At 35.1% G+C, this 25,195-nt stretch overlaps 1 protein-coding gene across 5 annotated transcripts in view; it reads right to left on the bottom strand.

Annotated features, from left to right (window-relative positions):
• Positions 1-1,185: 1,185 nt before the first annotated feature.
• enox2 (ecto-NOX disulfide-thiol exchanger 2) overlaps positions 1,186-25,195 on the bottom strand; it is a 234,891-nt gene continuing 210,881 nt past the window's right edge. For all 5 annotated transcript variants that reach the window (XM_059515413.1, XM_059515415.1, XM_059515416.1 and 2 more), the window contains 6 exons: positions 24,401-24,591; positions 15,507-15,647; positions 11,430-11,486; positions 6,671-6,773; positions 3,961-4,046; positions 1,186-1,812 (listed from right to left, as the gene is read on the bottom strand). In XM_059515413.1, the coding sequence (XP_059371396.1) occupies positions 1,681-1,812; positions 3,961-4,046; positions 6,671-6,773; positions 11,430-11,486; positions 15,507-15,647; positions 24,401-24,591 (710 nt within the window). In that variant the 3' untranslated portion in view covers positions 1,186-1,680. The remainder of the gene's footprint in view (positions 1,813-3,960; positions 4,047-6,670; positions 6,774-11,429; positions 11,487-15,506; positions 15,648-24,400; positions 24,592-25,195) is intronic.

The raw sequence follows: 25,195 nt of genomic DNA, 5'->3' as shown, positions 1-25,195 counted from the left end.
TAAATATTTTTGTAATGTGAATAAAAGGTTTTCTATTTGAATATACTTTAAAATATAATTTATTTCTGTATTTTCAGCATCATTCCTCCAGTCTTCAGTGTCACATGATTTTCAGAAATCATTCTAATATACTTTATTATTATTATAAACCTTTGTGCAGCTTATTTATTTAAAAATGTTAGAACTTAATCTTATTTTTTATTTTTAAAGCAAAATATTAAAATTAACTACCTTGCCATAAAGAAAAATACTGCATATTTATAAGAGAACAACTTTAAAGCTCACATAACACATTTAAAAAAAAAAAAAAAAAAAATAATAATAATATAGGTGATTTTATAAAAGTATCAGCCTCACATTTTTGCTTTTAAATCCTTCAAAAACGGGCCCCATTCAACTCCACTGTAAGTCTCTCACCATAGCATCCAGATTTGTATTTCTTAATTAATTTAAGAAAAAGGGATGAGTTCAAACACATTTTAGTGGTATGTGGATTAAACTTGCATTAAGCTGGAATGATCAATGCATTTAAACAGCATTGAAATATTCATATTTAAGAGACAGAGTCCTCCTACTTGTTCATGTTCTTTCCACTTATATTTCAGTCCATCTGGAGTGTATATATTAAAAATGCATGGCAAAAAGAAATAATAATGAATTAAGGATTGTTCGACGATGGAAGAACCAATCATTAGCCATTATTAATTCATGTTGGAGAGGCCAAATGTCTGACAAGCATTTGAAACTAATTTATGGCCCAAGGAAATGGAAAAAAGGGCAGTGGGAACCAATCATGTGTAATAAAGCCTTAGGTTCCCTCAGCAATAAGTGAAAAAATAACCTTACAAATTGCACAACAGAAGAGCATTAGGGACGCTTGAGTGTGCCTTCTCTCCGAACGAGATGTTTTCTGCTGACTAACAGACAAACACCCACACACACACCGCTCTGATTGTTAATTAGACTTCACGAGCTCTGTGTGTTACCAGTCCACTGCATGAAGAGAGATATGAGATGGGAAAACACCCATCACTTCGTTCCTTTGGTCAGCAGCTTAAGCAGGAGGAGCCTGAAGCTTTGAACGGACGTGTGTGGCGTAAATCTGATCTTTTAATCTTTTAATTAGCAGAGACTTTATAAGCGCTGTCCTAGATTGTTAAACTCATGAAGTGCTCTGGTTGCAGATTTTCTTGTTCGTTTTTTATTTAAAAATAGCAAGTTATTCAAACATTTACAGGATATGTGAACAAAAGATTCTATGCAACTGTTTTCTGCAGCCTTTACAGAAGAGAAAAGAAATATATTCGTGTTATTTATATATATATATTTTTAAACGTTTTTACAAATCAGAGATGGAACAAGAAAATGTATGCTGACAGTTCAAGTCCTCGGTTCAGCGAAACCCTGATTTTATCCCCGATGAGTTTTTCTTTGTGTGGAACAAGCGTACGGTCCGTTCACGTGGTGCACACACACACACACACACACACACACACACACACACTAAGTCATACTACACACACACACCAAAGTCTTGAGGATCTCCAGCTCGAGAGTATTTGTGAGATTAGAAACTCGTGGGACGGCGGATGGACGCGGAGAGCTGGCAGGTGATTGGTAGAAACCCGTCCAGTCCATCAGCCGTTTTTGTTTTTCTAGTTGCAACCCCGTCCCGTGTCTCTACACCGTAGAGATGCCCTCAAACCCACAGAACTTCCAGCGTTTCTCCAGACTCGCCCCGACGCCCGTCAACTCCTGCTTGAACGTGCAGGGCAGGCGACCCAGAAGAGTCTCCACCTCTGTGGTGCTGATCTGAAACCACAAGAACATCGACTGTTAGACCCATCCAAACCAATCACAGCTCTGACTCCACTAGTGAAAATGCTTCTCTTTTTCCAATTTAAAGGAGGGCATGAACTGGGAAACCAAATTGCCTTGATCTTAATTTTGTGCTATAAAAACATCCGGTTAGTTTCATAACTCAAAACTTTTTGTTCAGTCTAAAAACAGCTTATATTGAAGGCAAAAAGGACAGCTTGTGGAATGTTCTACTGTGTGATGTAATAATGTGGATAAGCTCCGCCTCCACAGATGATCATCAACACCTGCTTCTACATCGCTGCCTGTTAAGCCCCGCCCACCGATTTGTGCACATAGTGTAAATAACGATATCCAATATACTAACAGTGACACATTCTCCTAAAAAGACAATATGATGCGATCTTTCAAAGCATTATTAAGGCAGTTAATACAGCTTGTGATTGTATTGAGTGCAGTTTGAAGATGATACAATGACAGTCGTGCATTGTTGCGTTACGTTCATTTGACAGTTTTTGTGGAATAATGTTAATTACAACAAAGATGAATTTAGACTTGTTTTCTAAAACCAAAATCTGGTTTAGATTTAGGCACTTATAAAATAAATGGGGCTAATTTGTATAAGTTAAATTATATTTATTTATTTTCTTTAAATCTGTAAATGGGTCTTAAAATGTCTTAAATTAACCTTCATAAAACCAGTAAAAATCCTGTAAAATCTCCATGTTTCAATAGTTCAGTCGCAAGATTTAAACAATATGTTAACATGAATTTAGCATGAAAATAACTTTACATTGCCAACATAATGCTCAAAACCCCAAAGTGACTGCAAATTCACAACTTTAAAAATACACTTAAAATTTTTTTTAAGATATGCTTCAAATTTCTGCTTTTAAATCTGGAGCCATTTTCCGCCATTCTATTTGTTTGTTTGTTTTAATGAAAATTAGGCATAAGTAGAAAATTATGTGTGTATTATTTGTTCCATTATTACCCAGCATTATGCCACAAATGCTGCTGATTGTGCTTCATTTACATGCAACCTGAATTATTCCTCTGATACTCATAATCAAGCTAGATCAATGTCATAAATTTACTTGATTACTTAAATATTGGAGAATGCATTCCCTATTCATTTTACATTTGCCCTGCATTTTCCTCAAACTTCCCAGGTTTAACTTGGATTAAGGATGGATTTTTGATGTGCGTTCAGATTTTTTGGACCCCAGTATATATATAAGCTTGGCATGATGTGAACTGTGTTCTTCACAGGATCGTGAAACCCACTTGCGGCAGCTTATAGAGTGACACGCAGAGCATTTATCAATTAAACCCTCCCACCGGGGTGCATTGTTTTTAATGCAAACGAGTGCAGTGTTGATGAAGATATGAAGGCATGTGTGCGCTGCGGAGAGCGAGAGCGTGGGCATTCACAGCCGGAGGGCTTCAGCTCAAAACTGAAAAGATATAGAGGCTCATTTTCACCCTCCATCTGTAAGTGTAAATTAGTCACTGTGTGACAGCGAAAGCAGAGTGAGATAAAGCCTGAGAGATGAAGGAAAATAAAGAGTAATCATCACTGCGCTATAGTGAGATGAGCACTTTATTTTAGCATTAAACATTTTGGCAGGAAAAGCTTGAGGATTGTATTTGAGAACAGGAAGATGAAAACACACACACACACACACACACACACACACACACACGGGAAATGTCTGTGTGGTCCTACTTTGAGTGTGAGAGCTGTGCTTCACACCACAAGCTCTTTCTGTCGGCTCAAGGGCTGTTTACTCAGCAGAACATTAGAACAGCAAGCCATACTTTCAGTGTGTGTGTGTGTGTGTGTGTGTGTGTGTGTGTGTGTGTGTGTGTGTGTGTGTGTGAGTATGCAGGTGCTGTAAAAAACAAAGTAAATACATTCAGTCTAAGTGAGTAGCCTGTGTGCATGTGTCAAGGTTATAAACACTAATAAAAAGTTTTATCAAGATGGAAACTGGCAAAATAAATATTTTTTTGCATCTATCTACTGAAGCTAAATACAAAATGAAATTGCATCTTTATAACTAACTGAAAATGACAAAGTAAAAATAAAAGGAGTGAAATGTGTGTGTGTGTGTGTGTGTGTCTGTGTGTGTTTAATACCTTGGTGTCCAGCCGCTGTAAATAAGAGCAGATATATTCGATGCTGGCTCCAAAAGGATGAACGTGAAGAAACGTTGAGATGATTCCTGTGGAAGAAAAGCCCAAGATGAATCATTGATAGATTTTCAGTGCAGTGTAAATATAAAACCTTTCAGTTCATCAATAATTGATTGGTTTTATACATTGAAAAGTGTATATATATTTATTCATATATATATATATATATATATATATATATATATATATATATATATATATATATATGTATTTTGAATCAAGTTTATTTTTATAAATAGATAATTGGCTTAATAAATTAATTCACATTTGTATAGTTTTTAAAATATATAATAAAATGAAAAATTATTGTATTTTGAATAAAGTATATTTATATAAATAGAAAAACTGGCTTAATAAATACATTTGTATTTATATAGTTATAAAAATATATAATAAAAAAAATACTGTATTGTGAATAAAGTATATTAATATAAACAGATAAATTGGCTTAATATGTAAATTAATTACTATTTGTATAGTTATTTAAATATACAATAAAATGGCAGTGTGACATCAACATTAACATTAGTTAGTTATAGAAAGTTTCTTCATTTAATAAATTAGCAATGAAATCCATTCAAAACTTACTATTTTACAAAACATCAATTATTTCATCCACATCGGAGAAATGTATTCTTGTGCATTTTGCCATTGCTTGCTCTACACAGGACGTCCTAAAATGCTGTCTAAATAGGCAGCTCCACTTGGTTTTGGAGCAATCACCAGTTGATATTTCCAAGCACCGATCTGCAAATGATTCCAAGTACTTGAGTTGTTTTCCCCTGAAGTGGATGTCCTTATCGGCTAACTCTGCCGCTTGAACTTTCTAAACGATTACGAGTGTTTAATTGCAGTTTTGATGCTGTTGGGTGTAATCAAGGCTGTTCTTCGGCCTTCTGAGTGCTTCATTCACACACTCAAACATATGGAATAATAATAACGGCTGCTATTAGCACTTCTGGCTCGAATGTGATAACTCAATTATTCTGAACGCATTATGTTCTGCTCAGGAAAGCAAAGCAGCTCTCCAGAGAGAAGCGCACAGGTGCTCCATTAGTCTTGATGGACTATAGATATAGTTTATATATTATACATGCTTTCGTTGAGTTTATACGAAGACTATCACAATGCTTGAGAATAAGTGGAAAATAGCAGTTAACCAAGGCGTAATCAGTCTGTTTTTTAATTCAATTTACACTAGTCAATGCATTTATGTAACAGCAACAACAGAAAAGTAGTCAGTCTGGAGTACCATATTTGATACATCAGGCTTTTATGGCTAGTGATATGGAGCTCATAAGGAAAAATAAAATACCTTGATATTATTCAGAGGCCATAACTGAGCAAAATATACAATTTGTCACAGCTGCCGCTATTATTAGAGCCAAAAAAAGGATGTTTCTTTGTAACAGAACAGCAGACTGTGTCACGCTTTGTCCCCCAATAATGTCTTTATCAAATTTCGATCATCTTCATTATGGGGGGCAAAACATATAATGCAATGCAATACACAGATGATGAGAGATAAACAGATACTGCACATGAGCCTGAGGATCATATTTGATACTCGCATTTGAATGTGATCTATATATGTATATAAACTAATGCATGGATAATCAAGTAAAGCTAAGCTGTTCCAGTCCAGTAAGCTGAAATATTACTAACAATATCCATCTTATTCTTACGTTCACTTTATAAATACATTAAAGATTTCAAAGCAAAACACGTCTCATGACCTGGAGGTGGACACTTTTACAATTATACTAAAATAACGATAAAAAAGTATAAAATATCAATTAGAAGACGATCTTGTGGGACAAAGTTCTGATCATTTCAAGCCGTTAGTAATATGCATATTAAATGTGTGATCCTGGAGCACAAAACAAATCGCTGGGGTATATTTAGAGCAATAGCCAAAAAAACAAAAGATTTGTATGGGTCAAAATTATAGATTTTTCTATAAGTAAAGCTCATGTTCCATGAAAATATTTTTTACATTTCCTATCGAAAATATATATACATATTATTTCTGATTAGTAATATGCATTGCTAAGAACTTCATCTGGACAACTTTAAAGATGATTTTCTCAATATTTACATTTTTTTGCACCCTCAGATTCCAGATTTTCAAATAGTTGTATCTCATCCAAATATCGTCCGATCCTAACAAACCATACGTCAATGGAAATATTATTTCTTCATCTTTCAGATGATGTAAAAATCCCAATTTCAAAGAAACTGACCCTCATGACTGTTTTTGTGGTCCTGGGTCACACATGGTTCAGTAGGCCTCATCTAACCTCCATTTATGAGCCTCACTATACTGTGACATTAGCACTGACAGATCGCAGGCGGTGCATTCGTTTTTAAATAATTCATCAGTCCAGAGTCAATTTTTTCTTCCTTTCTGGCTGTTTCTCAAAATATATACCTAGACAGTTTTTGGCAGCCTCTCTCTCATGCGTGCATGCTGCAGATGACGTATTGAAGTTCCTCGTTAAAAAGCATCCGAGGTGACTCATTGAGGCTCATTTGGCCAGGCAATTTACACCTGCACCCTAGAAGACATAGCTGTGGATGATGGAAATAATGAGAAGTCTGGTGAGATGGGATAACGTGTGAAGATCACTCTCGGTCGCCCCTTGACACTTACCCACGAGCAGAGCCTCTCGTTCTGATTTGACCGGGCTGGGAAGCCCTTTCTCCGGCAGGCTCTCCTTCTCCTGGCTGCAGGACACCACGGCCGACGCCGCCTCCTACAGCACCAAATAACAACACAAGAGAAAGTTGTTTTCTTCCCACACACCTCTCTGTCTCTCCCCTCATTACCCCGGCCCTCTGAAGGGCTGAAACCTCCTCGCCCAGCTGTGTCAGAGTGATTTATCCCGTGACAAATAAAGTTCTCCTGCGCTCGATTGGCCTGTAATGATCTGTCATGTTCTGCGAGAGGATGGAGGAGGTGAGAGGGACAACAGAGCAGAGTTTAGAGAACGCTGAGAGAAAGAACAAACACTAACGTTACATGATCCTTTTTTATTTTCTAATTGTTTTCTAAATGGTTTGCAATTTTTGCAACCATGTCAGTAGCATGTATAAATTTGTATTATTTTCTACCATTAAACAAACAGCTAATTTTAATATCTAAAACAATATTTATCAAAATAAAAAAGTATTAAAATGTATAAATGTATAAATTAATAAATGTGACCCTGGAGCACAAAACCAGTCGTAAGGGTCAACTTGTTGAAATTAAGATTTGTACATCATCAGAAAGCTGAATAAATCATCTCTCCATTGATGTGTGGTTTGTTCGGAGAACAAAATTTGTCTGAGATACAACTAAAAACTTGAAAATCAGGAATCTGAGGGTGCAAAAAAATCTAAATATTGAGAAAATCATCTTTAAAGTTGTCCAAATTAATTCTTAGCAATGCATATTACTAATCAAAAATTATAAATAAATAAATACAATTAAACTATTGTTGAAAAGTTTGGTATTAGTTTTTTTATTTATTTATTTTTTAAAGAAAGCAATGCTTTATTCAGCAATGATTCATTAAATAGATTATAAGTTACAGTAAAGACATTTTGATTTCAAATAAATGCTACTCTTTTAAACTTTCATTTAAGAATCTTGGAGGAAAAAAAAGTATCACGGTTTCCACAAAAATAAATATTAAGCAGCGCAAGTGTTTTCAACATGAATAAATAATCAGAAATGTTTCTTTACACTAAAGACTGGAGTAATGATGTTGGAAATTAAGCTTTGGTTACAGGGATAAATTATATTTTAAAATATATTCAAACTGAAAACGGTTATATTACATTCTAATAATGTGTTATTATATATATATATCTGGAGCACAGAAGCAGTCTTAAGTCTCTGGGGTATATTTGTAGCAATAGCCAACAATACATTGTATGGGTCAAAATGAATTTTTTTCTTTTATGCCAAAAATCATTAGGATATTGAGTAAAGACCATGTTTCACAAAGATATTTTGTAAATGTCCTACCGTAAAGATATCAAAACTTAATTTCTGATTAGTAATAAGCAATGTTAAGAATTCATTTGGACAACTTTAAAGGTGATGTCCTCCTAATAAACCATAAAAGAAGGCTACTTTTAGACATAATTATACTTTCCTAACATTTTCAACTCACTACAAGAAAAAAAAGGTGAATCTAATGGCTTAGATGGTGCATCTAAGAGTCTAACATTCATAATCCCCTCCAAAAAAAGCCGTAGCACCCCAGAGTGTGCCGTACTCCTGGACACTCACAGAAATATTTCACCCAAAATTTAAGATTTATGTAATTTAATTACATAACAAATTCCCATTTATATTTTTTTCATAATTTTAATACAAATCTACCAAATAAACTTTATACGATTTATTTTCATTAGGATAATAAAACCTATTTATTTTAAATGCATAATCCTCAGGGTTTATGTAATTAGTTTATGTAAAGTGTAATTATTCTTAATTAATAATAAAAAGTTTATTTATTTAAAATAAATAAAGTTTATTGTATAAATTGCATAATAATTAAGAGAACTAAATCAGGATAATTAAAAAGTTAAATAACATTTATTTGAATCATGTTTAATGTATGCTTGTATACTAAACCAAATTACATTTATTCACTTAGCTGACGCTTTTATCCAAAGCGACTTACAATTGCCACATATGTCAGAGGTCGCACACCTCTGGAGCAACTAGGGGTTAAGTGTCTTGCTCAGGGACACATTGGTGTCTCACAGTGGATTCAAACCCGGGTCTCTCACACCAAAGGCATGTGTCTTATCCACTGCACTTGCACCACCCCATCTCCAAATTAAACAGTGCATCACATTTATGCAATTGTTTCCCCATCTTATAAAAAAAATAGAATAAGACAAACACAAAAACAACTCTATTAGGTTATTTGTGAACTTACCCACTGTGCAAAGTTACGTCCAGTGGACGTCTTTTTATGTCTTTGCAGACGTTGAAAAGACGTCCACTGAGGAGCCAGAATGAAATTTTTTATGACGTCTTTTTTTGACGTCTTCTGTACGTCCGATTTAGACGTTCACAGAACCTCCTTACAAGGTTAAAAACTAGTTCAAAAGTGGTCAGTGGAGATATTTCAACATCATTTAACGTTCATTTAGACATCATTTATACTGTTTCTGGACCAAATCAACACTCTCAGGATGCATTAGATTTAGACTCGTGTTATTTCAATGTAATTTCCAGACACTGTGTTTGTCCTAAAATCAAGAAAATAAAATAATCTTCATGAAATAATTAAATAACTGATGATTGAGACATTAAATCTCTGAAGATCTCAGCAGAGGAGGATCAATTTACATCATTTACATCAACATCATTTGACGTCACCATTGTGGTGATCAGTGTTTGGTTTAGTTGGGATCTTGGTCCTCATGCTGCTTGTGTTAGCTTGTCTCTGGCTGTTATAACTGTGTGTTATAAAACACTCTTATTGTGGCAGAGAGCAGTGAGCTCAAGTGCTAACATCTTTCTTTTAATGGTGATTAAACTATAGCACAATAAGTTATTAATGTTTTGTTGCAACCATGTATTTATTTTCATGGACAGGCACCTTGTAGAAATAAAGAATGTACTTATTTTTAAGAAACACATCATGTAGTCACACACAGACTTCAAGATTGTGGATATGCATCACATCAATGGTGACAATTAAAACTTAAAAAGGTCTGGAAAATAAGGATGAGTTTGTGCTATGAAGCCTTTTTGATTGTCACCATTGTTGTGATGCATATGCTAAATCTAGATGTCTGTGTGTGTGAGTACATGATGCTTTTGCTCAAAATATTTCAAATGCATGCATTTTGTCCAACTTCACAATAAGTATTTTGCTCTTGGTGCCTGTACTGTAGAGTCAAAAGGTTTAGGAGATATATACAAACAAAACAACACTTATTTCATGACCTCAGATACTTGTAATATGATGACTTTATCATCACCAACAAAGAGCTGATAACACCTGAGCTCTCTTAAATTTGTCTTTCTTTGCTACAACAACAGTGTTTCACAAACACACAGTTATAACAGCCAGAGACAAGCTAACACAAGAAGAATGAGGACCAAGATCCCAACTAAACCAAACACTGTCCACCACAATGGTGACTTCAAATGAATCAAGTATCAACATTTAAACCTCTGTTAATTCTCAATAAGAGCTTCTCTATATGCCTGACAGAAATAAAGTCAATCAAATGATTCCATGTTTGTGGAGATGTTTGATCCTCCTCTGCTGAGATCTTCAGAGATTTAATGTCTTTGATTTGCAGTTGATTTTACCACATGCTCAATCATCAGTTATTCCATTGTTTCATGAAGATTATTTTATTTTCTTGATTTTAGGACAAACACAGTGTCTGGAAATTACATTGAAATAACACGAGTCTAAATCTAATGCATCCTGAGAGTGTTGATTTGGTCCAGAAACAGTATAAATGATGTCTAAATGAACGTTAAATGATGTTGAAATATCTCCACTGACCACTTTTGAACTAGTTTTTAACCTTGTAAGGAGGTTCTGTGAACGTCTAAATCGGACGTACAGAAGACGTCAAAAAAAGACGTCATAAAAAATTTCATTCTGGCTCCTCAGTGGACGTCTTTTCAACGTCTGCAAAGACATAAAAAGACGTCCACTGGACGTAACTTTGCACAGTGGGTAAGTTCACAAATAACCTAATAGAGTTGTTTTTGTGTTTGTCTTATTCTATTTTTTTTATAAGATGGGGAAACAATTGCATAAATGTGATGCACTGTTTAATTTGGAGATGGGGTGGTGCAAGTGCAGTGGATAAGACACATGTCTTTGGTGTGAGAGACCCGGGTTTGAATCCACTGTGAGACACCAATGTGTCCCTGAGCAAGACACTTAACCCCTAGTTGCTCCAGAGGTGTGTGACCTCTGACATATGTGGCAATTGTAAGTCGCTTTGGATAAAAGTGTCAGCTAAGTGAATAAATGTAATTTGGTTTAGTATACAAGCATACATTAAACATGATTCAAATAAATGTTATTTAACTTTTTTAATTATCCTGATTTAGTTCTCTTAATTATTATGCAATTTATACAATAAACTTTATTTATTTTAAATAAATAAACTTTTTATTATTAATTAAGAATAATTACACTTTACATAAACTAATTACATAAACCCTGAGGATTATGCATTTAAAATAAATAGGTTTTATTATCCTAATGAAAATAAATTGTATAAAGTTTATTTGGTAGATTTGTGTTAAAATTATGAAAAAAATATAAATGGGAATTTGTTATGTAATTAAATTACATAAATCTTAAATTTTGGGTGAAATATTTCTGTGAGTGTGGAAGATGCCCGTGTGAAGTGTGTCTCTCACTTACGCTGGAGTGATTGGTGCTTTCATCGCCGCCTCTGTCCTCACGCTCGGCCGTCTCCAGCTAGTCAATTAAAAGAATGAGAGAGCTGTCAGCGAGTAATATGTCACAGGCTCGCGCTCACACACGTTCACACGCGGGACACACCGAATCACAGGCCTGACACACCGAGAGCTGAAGGTCACGTTTGCAAATGGATTTCTCTAAATGCCAAATAAGCAGCAAAGCTCCAAAGCATTCGTCCTGCTCAGTGAAACTCTAATGAAGCGCAGAGATTAGTAACACAATCTGATGCTGACAGAATATTTAGAGGCGTTTGCCAAGGCTAGCATCGCTACTGTTACTGCTCATGCTTACGGTCAGGGATTTCAACAAACCTCAAATCCATGTATTAAACTTTGGATTAGCACCATCTGGGCAATATCTCAAATCACGAGGCTTGGCGAGGAGAGGTGCATTATTACTTTTCTAAGTGATCTGATTTGTGATAAAACAGGTGTAGAAATCCCATGAAAGACCTACGCCATATCTAGATACCAGAATATTAAAGGCTCTGTCTGGCTTTTTTTTGTGAGTCATGGGAGCATACCGAGGGCCCTGGGGGCATCAGAATATAATAAAAAATCATGAAAATATTGCCTGGCCAACGGCAAGTTTTAGAGGGCCATACACCAATGACATTTCCACAGAAGCGCTTTGTATTATAAAGTGGATTGCTTTAGCTCTAAATATGATTAGATGAATTCCTTTTAAAGCTATCTTGAAATAGCCAATATAAAGTATGTACAGCTGTGACCACATGGGTGGATTTCTATATTTTTAGAATTAAAATAAAATATTAAATAACAATTATTTTGATTCTTGTGATTAATACATTTTTTTAAATCACTAAATAAATGGTAACAAATTGTATTCTATGAAAAACCCCTTGAGATGCATCATCTTGTCACACAAAAAATAATAAATAAATATAAAATTAACATCAACAATAATAATTTGGTTCAAGGGGGTCCTAGTACACAAAATAAATGTATAAATATTATGAAAAAATATTAATAATTAGTTTTAAGGGGGTCCAAGTAAACAAACATTACACATATAAATATTATTTAAATAATACTACTACTAATAATAATTTGTTTCAAGGGGGTCCAAGTACACAAAAATAAATATAGAAATATTATTTAAATAATAATAATAATAATAACTTGTTTCAAGGGGTCCAAGTACACAAAATAAAAAATATAAATATTATTTAAATAATAATAATTTGTTTCAAGGGGGTCCAAGTACAGAAAATAAAAAAATATAAATATTATTTAAATAATAATAAAAATAATTTGTTTCAAGGGGGTCCAAGTACACAAAATAAAAAATATAAATATTATTTAAATAATAATAATAAAAATAATTTGTTTCAAGGGGGTCCAAGTACACAAAATAAAAAATATAAATATTATTTAAATAATAATAATTTGTTTCAAGGGGGTCCAAGTACAGAAAATAAAAAAATATAAATATTATTTAAATAATAATAATAAAAATAATTTGTTTCAAGGGGGTCCAAGTACACAAAATAAAAATATAAATATTATTTAAATAATAATAATTTGTTTCAAGGGGGTCCAAGTACACAAAATAAAAAAATATAAATATTATTTAAATAATAATAATAATAATAATAATAATAATTTGTTTCAATGGGGTCCAAGTACACACAAAAAAATATAAATATTATTTAAATAATAATAATAATAATAACAATAATATTTGGTTTCAAGGGGGTCCAAGTACACAAAAATAAATATAAAAATATATTACTTAATAATAATAAGTTGTTTCAAGGAGGGCCTAGTACACAAAATAATAAATACATAAATATTTAATAATAATAATAATACACTGTTTCAAAGGGATCCTAATACACAATAAATACATGTGTAAATGATAATAATAATAATAACTGTTATTATTAACTTGCATCTTTTATCGTATTTCTGTTAAGTAAAGGCCTCTCGTGGTTTACTGTTTTTTAATGCAGTGAGCGAATTCGCTCAAAACTCTATTACAGATATTCTAGGATTCTAGAAGAAATATTAATACATTTTATCACAGCAAGGGAAGGAAGAGCAAACACTGAGACGCACAGACTGACACATTCATCCAGCAGAAAACAATAAACTGCTCTCGCAAGCGACGGGAAACAGATCTATAGGAGGAACGGCTGTGTTAAAACGGATTTTCATTTCTTCCATTAATGAGTCTGTCTCAGGTGATTCATCAATGCACACGCTGATGCCTCGAACCCTCCTTCAGCATGGATCAGCGGTGCTGAGATAAACTGCAGCGCAGACTGCCAATCAAAGACATTTCTCCTGCTCAGAATTATGAGTAGCTGATCAACCATTTCCAAAATGATTAGTCTTGGAGGTGATAAAGCCCAGACTTAACCTGAAACGATCCGCTCCACAGTACCAGATAAGGAAAGAGAGATAACAACATCTGTCTGTACAAGATAACATGCAATCAAATTTGAGGCGTGCATCGTTTAGCCTTCTCAAATTGTCATTAGCTTTTGGAAGTTACATTTGAAACTCAGTCTGATTTAAATGTCACTTTTTCCAAATTTAATACATGAGTGAGTAGTTTTTTGCTGCTGTTCGTACGCTTCAAGAGGACCAAACGCAGGACTGCTTTGCATTTCCTCTCCTGATTTTAAGGACAAACAAGTTTGTTGCATGGGCCTACATCCACATAAACTATATGCAAGGAGCGTTTCTCTCTCACTTGAAGATTGCGTGATCCCACACCATCAAGAGCATAACACGCCAATGTGACAATGTCAACATGAATTCATCAAGAATTCAATACAGTGTTGAGAGACAATTAACAGTTAGGATTAAAACAAGACATGACATTTAAGTGTGAAATATTATCAGAAAGATGATCATTTAAAATGTAATTCTTTGAGACTATTACGCACAGGATTAGCATGAGTAGGAGGATGAAATCTGTTCAAATACATTTATATAAACAAAGACATTTTGAAAAAAAGATATGTATATATATATATATATATATATATATATATATATGAAGAGTTCAGATGCAAAAGCCTCTAAGCATTGTCTGAAATTCTTTTTTAAAAGGAGTATTTTTCTCAGGCTTCTTTATTTATGTTCAGTTACTGAAAAGAAAACCTAAAGAACCTATTCATTGCCTTTAAAGATAAATTATTAAATATTAAAGAGAGAGCCGGAGAATAACTCTCATTTTAGAAGAAAATTTCAGATACAAATATACATATTTCAGAAAATATTAAAATTCATATTTTGTGCCCAGCTGAAAAAGTATAAAAAATTTGCGGACCAAACAGATAAACAAACAAACCCTGAATTGAATTGAAATTATATAGAATTTAATTACATTTTTTAACCCAGGGAGTTATATATATTATTTAACTCCCTGGGTTAAAAAAAATAAATAAAAAATAATACAATGATAACATTTAAAATTTCAGAATTTTATATTTAAGTTTTTATAATATTAAAAAGATGTCATTTTTTCGTTATATTAAAATCATTTTAATTAATACTAAAAACACTTAAATACATTTTTTGTTTGTTGTTTATTAATTGTATTTATGTATGTCTATTCCAATGGGAGCACCAGAGGTTTCAAATCCCAAATGTCAAGAAGCACTGTTTTAAACACAGCACCTGCATTATTTCCCAAACATCCCCACTGCATCATTGCCATCTTATCTCTGCAATGAATCCTGTTATGGTTATGCATTACTATAAAAGCACTCAAATGTCTACTTGCTTATAAACGGGAGTCTAATGCATGAATTTCACACAGCTTTTCTTTGTTTTAAGCAGCGAGACTCGTCCTGAGCTCATGTTCCTTTAATTAGAGCGCAGGGAATCTGATCTGAATCCCTGGAGAGCGTTCAGCAGGACAGACTCATTAATACACGCCATCCTCAAACTGACAGCCGCCTCGTCTCGTCTCGTCTCATCTCCAGACAGAACATAGAGTTAAAAGAACAGAAGCGCAGACAGAGAGCCGTCTGTAACTCACGGGCAGAGCGTGTGATGTGGGGAAAGCTTGAATCCGATCTTTCAGACTCTGGATCTGGCTTTCCAGCTGTTGTTTTTCCTCCGAGTTCTTCTCCAGCTCCGTCTCTCTCTGTTTCAGATCCTCACGAAGCTTGAGCAGTTGCTAGAGAAACGGCACAAAGGAAAAACAATGACATTAAAAACGCATACCGAGAGACGAGCGTTATAAGAAGCTCAACAGCCTTGACGCCGCACGCAGATCAGTGCATCAGTATTTAAAGAGGACACACGCTGTGCACCATCGCTTTGATGCCAGTTTAGGCTGCTTCATTAAATTGAATGTTAGGATGTCTGAATAGCTATTGCTTTTGCTTAAAACCCAGCAAAACCTGTTCCAATAGGTCAAGATTTGGCTGGTTAGAAGGGAGCAGTTGATGTAGTTTCTATCCCAGCTATATCCAAAAAGTACTGACGGACAGTAGTTTCTGAAAACAGTTTTTTTGCAAGCAACATATGCAAGCGGTGCCCAGTATTTTTTTTACAGGGCTCTTAAAAGCGTGAAATGTATTTTCAAGGTCTGCTGCCTTTGACATCACAGCTAGGTGCAAGCAGGATCCGAAATGAACACTCGCTGAGCGCCAAATGAGATTTAACATGGGCTTTGGTGGGTAAATAAAACACAGGCACTTGCCAGTTGGACAGTGAATTCATGTGGAACTGCAATTTCACATTATTTTAATTGAATGATGGGCTGATTATTGTTCATTGTAAGCAACGTGTGACAAAAAAAAATTGGTCATGTCATACGTGACCCTGGACCACAAAACCAGTCTTAAGTGTCAATTTTTTTAATCTGAAAGCTGAATAAATAATCTTTCCATTGATTTATGGTTAATTAGGATCGGACAATATTTGGCTGAGATATAACTATTATTATAAATCAATAATTTTGACCCATACAATGTTTTTGGGCTACTGCTACAAATGCACCCCAGAGACTTCAGACTGCTTCTGTGCTTCAGGGACACAGATACACTGTAAAAAAGGAGTGCTGTACTTTTTAATAAAACTTAGTGGAATATGTTTTACATGTAATTCAACAGGTTACTCGTGTTTCTTTGTAATTGTAAATTTGTACAAGCCGTTGTACAAGGCTATATCCACATTCATCCAGATATATTTGAAAAAGGCAGCATTTGTGAGTTAATATTATATCATCTTTGCAGGAATGTAATACGAAGATTGTGAAAAGTAGACAACTACACATATCTATTCAAACAGTATGCATCACAAGACTCTGTTCTCACAATCATCATCACAACATCAATTTATCCACTTAGGACTGCTTTTTCAAATGCCTCCATTTCTGCTAGACAAAAACAATATCTCAGTGGCCTCCAAAAGCCAAAACTGAGACAAAGATGTGTTTTGTCTAAATTAATATGATTGTAGGCACATCCAGAGGTCCTGTGCTAACTGCTATTGAGATGAACGGGAAAGCTGATGGATAAATAGCAGCAGGTATTATATAGATGTCCTTGACCTAGAAAGCCTTCGATACCCAAATATTCTGTTTCTGCACTGCTCACCAGGGTTTGAGACGTCTTGCTATCAGATAATTCAATCTCAGGTGTTATGAATGTGTTGAATATGGTTTTATTTGATTACCTCTAGCTCATAAAGACATTTCTACAGTATGCAGCTGATATGACAGATGTTCCCCGACCTCCAGAGGAGCTGAGCCAGTGACATTCAGAAACGGGAGGGGAAATATTTGGACGGTGTTCATTTCAGTCAGAGACGAGTAAATAGATTTTGTGCCTTGAGGATGTTTGTATGTCTGTAGCGGCTCAGGTGAGGGACTGATTCAATCCAAAGCTGGACACACACACACACACACACACACACACACACACACACGCACACACTGTGGAGGAGTGTGCGCACACTGAATATATGTAATTGATTTGTATATGCATGTCTCTGTCAGCATAGGAATGCTTCATACATGAAAGGATCTATATGTTTTATGTAATGTGTTATTTTTGCTCAAACATACTATAAAAAGCTACAGATTGGAATAATACTTCAAATTGTTTAGCATATTGTAATATGTAAATAAATGTGTTATTAGTTTTTGCCTGAAAGATGAAAAAGGCCAAATAAATAAAAAAAGCAAAATAAAAAAATAAATAAAAGTTAATATAATATAATATAATATAATATAGAGGTTGTACAAGAGATGGTAAACTAACAGATTTCTATTTCAATTAAACGCTATTCTTTTGAACTATCTATAGTATTAATATAATAATTATTATACAACCCGAATTCCGGAAAAGTTGGGACGTTTTTTAAATTTTAATAAAATGAAAACTAAAGGAATTTCAAATCACATGAGCCAATATTTTATTCACAATAGAACATAGATAACATAGCAAATGTTTAAACTGAGAAATTTTACACTTTTATCCACTTAATTAGCTCATTTAAAATTTAATGCCTGCTACAGGTCTCAAAAAAGTTGGCACAGGGGCAACAAATGGCTAAAAAAGCAAGCAGTTTTGAAAAGATTCAGCTGGGAGAACATCTAGTGATTAATTAAGTTAATTGATATCAGGTCTGTAACATGATTAGCTATAAAAGCTTTGTCTTAGAGAAGCAGAGTCTCTCAGAAGTAAAGATGGGCAGAGGCTCTCCAATCTGTGAAAGACTGCGTAAAAATTTTTTGGAAAACTTTAAAAACAATGTTCCTCAACGTCAAATTGCAAAGGCTTTGCAAATCTCATCATCTACAGTGCATAACATCATCAAAAGATTCAGAGAAACTGGAGAAATCTCTGTGCGTAAGGGACAAGGCCGGAGACCTTTATTGGTTGCCCGTGGTCTTCGGGCTCTCAGACGACACTGCATCACTCATCGGCATGATTGTGTCAATGACATTACTAAATGGGCCCAGGAATACTTTCAGAAACCACTGTCGGTAAACACAATCCGCCGTGCCATCAGCAGATGCCAACTAAAGCTCTATCATGCAAAAAGGAAGCCATATGTGAACATGGTCCAGAAGCGCCGTCGTGTCCTGTGGGCCAAGGCTCATTTAAAATGGACTATTTCAAAGTGGAATAGTGTTTTATGGTCAGACGAGTCCAAATTTGACATTCTTGTTGGAAATCACGGACGCCGTGTCCTCCGGGCTAAAGAGGAGGGAGACCTTCCAGCATGTTATCAGCGTTCAGTTCAAAAGCCAGCATCTCTGATGGTATGGGGGTGCATAAGTGCATACGGTATGGGCAGCTTGCATGTTTTGGAAGGCTCTGTGAATGCTGAAAGGTATATAAAGGTTTTAGAGCAACATATGCTTCCCTCCAAACAACGTCTATTTCAGGGAAGGCCTTGTTTATTTCAGCAGGACAATGCAAAACCACATACTGCAGCTATAACAACAGCATGGCTTCGTCGTAGAAGAGTCCGGGTGCTAACCTGGCCTGCCTGCAGTCCAGATCTTTCACCTATAGAGAACATTTGGCGCATCATTAAACGAAAAATACGTCAAAGACGACCACGAACTCTTCAGCAGCTGGAAATCTATATAAGGCAAGAATGGGACCAAATTCCAACAGCAAAACTCCAGCAACTCATAGCCTCAATGCCCAGACGTCTTCAAACTGTTTTGAAAAGAAAAGGAGATGCTACACCATGGTAAACATGCCCCGTCCCAACTATTTTGAGACCTGTAGCAGAAATCAAAATTGAAATGAGCTCATTTTGTGCATAAAATTGTAAACTTTCTCAGTTTAAACATTTGCTACGTTATCTATGTTCTATTGTGAATAAAATATTGGCTCATGTGATTTGAAAGTCTTTTAGTTTTCATTTTATTAAAATTTAAAAAACGTCCCAACTTTTCCGGAATTCGGGTTGTAATAGCATACACCATTATTATAAATTATTATAATATAAAACACCAGTTTTCAACACTGATGTGTGTTTGGAGCAGCAAATAATATTAAAATGATTTCTGAAGGATCATGTGATGACTGGAGTAATGATGCTGAAAATTGAGCCATGCATCAAAGTAATAAATTATATATTAAATTATATTAACATTCAAAACTGTGATTTTAAATGGTAATAAAATGTCACTATATTAATGTTTTTATTGTATTTTTTAACACAATAAATGTAGTGTAGGAGAGCAACAGTAGTTTATGTAACAAAATTATTTTCTATTTTAAATAAGTAAAATTAACCCCCCCAAACATAACGCAATTGACTCAGGTAACACGTTATGTAACCCATTTCTCATACCTTGTTTCCAAGCATGCTAATTTGTTGACAAGCCTAATAAATCAGAAGCCACGAGGTGCTGAAGACTGCTCCGATTTCTCATTACTGATCCTGCTCAGCATTCAGGAGCCAGGAGCGATCTGAGCTACATAAACTGTGGTGATGTAACCTTTTTGTTTGCCTTCATGGCCTGCTCCTCATGAATAAATCAGACCGAGGGTGAGTTTAACACGCTCTGAGTGCAGGAGCGAGAACGTCTCCGCAGCCTCGCATGCCATTTGAGAGTGATTCAACTCGGAGAAATGGCCTGCGCTGTTCACTTCATGTGACAGAATAACATGCCGTCTTCACGCGCTCGCCGGAGATCAGAGAAGACTAACTCGAACAAATCTCTTAGCGTACGGCTCATATGTGACCCGTGCAGCGAGTTCATCTCGTGCCACAGTAATGTTCACTATGCAGAATCCCATTAGGGCTCATTAGCGGCAAGCGTGCACCTTCAAAGTGAGACAAACTCTCCTTCATGGCTTAATAACGCTCACGTGACAAGGTCAAAGCCGTGTGGAACATCTGCATGTGCTGGGCTTACAGGAGGGTGAACAGGACTCTTTGTGTTCTATTGATAGGTACAGTAAAGAGAGGTACAAAAATAGACAGAGCATGGGACAGATTTAACCCTTCCCTTGAGAGTTTGTATTGTGTGAATGCATGGTTTGGGAAAATAAACCCAGTTGAAAATCACTCCAGATCTCTAGGTCACTCTATGTGAAGAACAATGGAGAACAGAGGACAATAGCTAAAAATAGTGGCAGTTCTTATATAACATAAAATAGAAGAGATGAAAGTGCTTGATGGGTGGGAGACGTCTACAGCTTGTGGGCTGATGAAATTTCCATTCCACAAGTTCGACATCTCATGTTTATTATTGTGTGAGTGTGATTGATGATCTGGAGAAACGAGGTGTTTGGGCTCAGGACACCCTGCGGTTAAGCACAACAACACTGTCTTCAGCCAGTGAGGAAGTAGGTGTGTGAGACCGTAAACACACAGATGAGTGACGGCTCATGGATCAACCCAACTTTTTGTTACCAGCACAGATCTTTTTGTGCCAAACCACCGACAAGCATCTTCAAAAACCTCTGGCAGCTCTGCACGGAGCTCAAGACTGCAAAAAATATAGATTTTTCTGTATTTTTGGTCATTTTCCAGTGAGAATATCTCAGCAAACTAAATTTAGGCTTAAAACAAAAACTATGACTAAGTGAGGTGATTTTTTATTTTTTTTACACTTGCAGTCAACATTTGAATAATTGGGTAAGGGGACTTTACTTCTATGTATTATGCATTATACGGTTATGCTGTAATGCAATATGACATTTCATTAATAATTGTATCCAAAGTTAAAATGCATTATAATATTTGTCATATATTTTAATGCATTATACTTTCTAAAGCTATCGTGTTGGCTTCTGTGAGAGATCTTCCTCTCGTCTTGAGGCTTTGATGCCAGAAGATAGACTTTATTATTTGAGATAATGAGAGATTCTGCAGAGAATGTCCAATCTGTCTTTGCATACTCTAATATTGGTTTCATAAACAAAACATCATTCAGGCTAATCATATTTGAGCACACACAGTTAAATACATAACTCATTAATACATATGGTCATATTCACATTGATTATGCTTGATCAATTCATACTTCCACAGTATCAAAACAGTATAGTTTCATCACTTTATGATGATCGGGGCGAAGTTCATGGGATTCTGTCCACAGAATGATAAGAGCACATGTTTTAATATATTTAATTATTTCACACTCAATACTTTAACTTAGGCTCTGTAAGCCATGCATACAGTGCCGGAAATGGCAGGTTTTCTGGTACGCAAAACAAATACTTTAAAGGAATTCCTTAGCTTATTTCCATTACTGTGGCAGCCAACAATCCCTCCTCACATATTTACACTTAGTTCTATTGAAAAAGTTTCAGATCAGTTGATCCTCTTTACTCTGTTTTTGTCATGGATTTCTATGGAGACCAGACGTAGCTGTCGATCAAAATTATGGATAGTAGCGGTGGCACATGATATCCGTGTTCTGATTGGTCAGATCGCCTGTCAATCAAGCTCTTTGCAAATGGTCAATTAATGCATTAAACCACTTTCATAATGCATTATATATAAAGGCTCAACTGTCACATGATCCTTCAGAAATCATTCTAACATGCTGATTTGCTGCTGAAGAAACATTTGTATTATTATTAGTTAATATTTTGTGGAAACCAAGACACCCTATAATTCAAATGTTTGGTGTAAGATTTTTCTCAAACAAAAAGAAATGAATACTTTTATTCAGCACGGACACATTAAATTAATGTTACAGATTTAATTTCAAATAAATGCTGTTGAACTTTCTATTCTTTCTAAAAAACTGCATCACAGTTTCCACAAGAAATTAAGTAGTAAAATATTGATGATAATAATAAGAACTATTATTAAGCACCAATAAGAATTGATAATAAATGAAAACCAAACCAGTATATTAGAATGATTTATGAAGGATCATGTGGCACTGAAGACTGGAGTAATGATGCTGAAAATTCAGCTTTGACCACAAAAATAAATTACATCTTAAAATTTATTAAAAAAGCAAACAGCCCTTTAAAATTGTAATAATATTGCATAATATTATTTTTTTTACTGCATTTTTATCAATTGGAAGAAAGGGACAAAATCTGGCATACATCCCCAGAGAGAAGTCTGCAGTTTTACTGGAAAATTAAAAAAATTAAAATACAACCCCCCCCCCCCCACCCGAAATGCATGAATTAATTGTTCATATCAAACAACAATAATAAAAACAAAGAAATTTCCTTTTTTTTAATGATATGTACTAGGGATGCACTGATATGACTTTTTCCAGTACTCGCCCGATACCGATACTTTTATTTTATACCGAAATACAGAGTACCGATATATTATATTATATATATATATATATAACATATATATATATATATATATATATAGTATTTTTATTGCATTTGAAATTTTTTTGAATATTGGGTACAGAAACCAAAAGAGTATGTATAATGTTAGCTGGTTGACTTAATTTATTAAATGGATACAGTCAAACCAAAATTTATTCAGACATCTTCAACATTTCACATTATCACAGTTTATTCTCTATAGTTTAGAAGATGGTAATAAAATATGAAAAGAACTCATAGTTAAACTGTGTCAGAACAAATTTAGCTTGATAATGTTAGATAACTTTGATAGAAAGGTATGTAATGGATTACAACCAACCAAAAATTATTCAGACAGCTGTTAGTATGACAGTATATACACAACTTTCAATACTTAGTCAAGCAAACCCTTAGCCTTAATGACTGCCTGTAGTCTCCTGTGCATGCTGTCATCCAGCTTCATGCAAACCTGAACTTCAATTTTTTGTATTTTTTGTTTTACTGGTAGTCCACTGTTTGAATACTTTTTGGGTGTAATTTGTCACAGTTTACTTTATTTTTCTATCCTCACTTACATAAATGAACTATAGTGTCCTGCACCCACTAGTAAAAAAAATATATAAAAAATTATATTTGGTCTCTAATTTTTGGTTTGACTGTATATCCTTCGGTTATTTTCACACTTAATTATGCTCATTAAAATATATTTTACAAGTTTTTGTAACTTAATTTCCTCATGTTTTTGCTCTGTGGTTCATAATTTGTAATTTCATAGCATTAGAGCTGCTACATTTCAGTGACTTAGTACTGTCTGTAATGACGCACTTTGCTGTAATAATGCAGGGAACCACTCGTTATAAATCTCCTGTTATATTTTTCACAAATAGAAGTCACGTTTATTTATTTATTTATTTTTTTAATCTGAAACGTACTGCGATTTATATTCCAAAGCCACTCATATAATGCAGAAACACTCAAGCAAGCAAAACGCGCAACACGTGCATGTATTTGTACTGTTGCAGAATGAAAGGGGCAGTAGTAACATGCCCACAGGCTGCTAGATTCACTTTCGCCAGAAAGTCATGTATGCCTAAGGTTGAAAATAAAATTATGTTTATAGTGAATGTCCCATAAATTGTCTTTTTTAACAATTTAGTTTTAATCCAAATGTGTGTGCTAACTGAGTGAACATCAAAGATCACACAACAGAAGTGTGTGGGTGTGCTCACTTTCTCTGTCTCTCTCCCTACCATTAAGTAACTTGTGGATTGTTTTACTTGTTTTTTTGAAATATACAACCGAACTACAAACTTTCCAGTGATGAAATGTATATTCACTCGACAAGCTCGCGCATCTCCGCTGCTGCACGCTCAATCGTCTCAGCGTGCTTTTAATGTTTAACATTATATTCATTGCATTGATATCCTACATACACAACCTTAATATCTAATAACTCCTTTCTACTGTCTTTTGTTCTGTTGTCGGTGTTTCTTTGTCTGAATATGTCACTTATCACATGTTTTGTGGTATCTTTTAACGAGTACAGGAGTACTAGTATCGGTATCGCTAATATGTAGACAGTTTTACTGGAAACAAGATAAAAACCCTGTGTAAGAAAGTGATTTTGTGCTGTACGGTGTGTGGACTGTGTGTGTACCTTCTGCATGCCCTGCAGGGCCTGCTGCAGGAAGCTGAGCTGCTGCTGGCGGGTGGCATCCTCCTCGCTGCGCTGGGGCTGCGCTTTGCCCTGCTCCTGTTTCAGAAGCTCCACCTCATTCCTGTAGGCGTCCAGCTGACACCGCAGACTGTCGTTCTCTTCTTTCAGAGCCTCCACCTGAGCCAGCGGCCCTGACAGACCACAGAGAGAGAGAGAGAGAGCAGGAGAGATATGAAAAATGACAACTGCATTGGCGACAGGAAAGGGAAATAAGCAGACAAAGACACATGAGTGAAGGAGGCAGGGGTGAAAACCAATAATGGAACAGAAAGAGAAAAGGCAGATATTAAGAGTCGAGTGCCGAGTAATAAGTCACGAGGTGGTGGCGGTGAGGCCTAGAAAGGGTAAAAATAAAGAAGAAAACTGCGTTCCTCAAAAGCTTCTTAGAGAATTCTGCTGATGGACAGAGATGAAAGGACCCTCAGTACCACTGCTGCGTTCCTTTTTCTTTCAGAGGCTAATTAGAGAGGATTAAATGGAGTGAAAATGTATTACTAAATGCTTGACTTAATGTACCATGGGCATTTTTATCAAATTGCTGTAATTAAAACGGACGCAAAAGGGTTCTTCACACTGAGACATTCCGTCATTCAGCTGTCTCTTAACAACCCGATGATCAGAGACGCCACCTCTGCTTCGCGTCTAGCGGGAGGAGATAACGGGATTATTCCGAGAAGCGTGTCCCTCTCAGATAGAGCAGAGAGTCGGGGGAACAGCTGGGTGTATGATCGCGAA

Source organism: Carassius carassius, chromosome 29 (genome assembly GCF_963082965.1).
Source record: "Carassius carassius chromosome 29, fCarCar2.1, whole genome shotgun sequence".
Classification (NCBI taxonomy): Eukaryota; Metazoa; Chordata; class Actinopteri; order Cypriniformes; family Cyprinidae; genus Carassius; species Carassius carassius.
The sequence above is the reverse complement of the archived record's forward strand: the minus strand, read 5'-3'. Positions and strand labels throughout refer to the sequence as shown.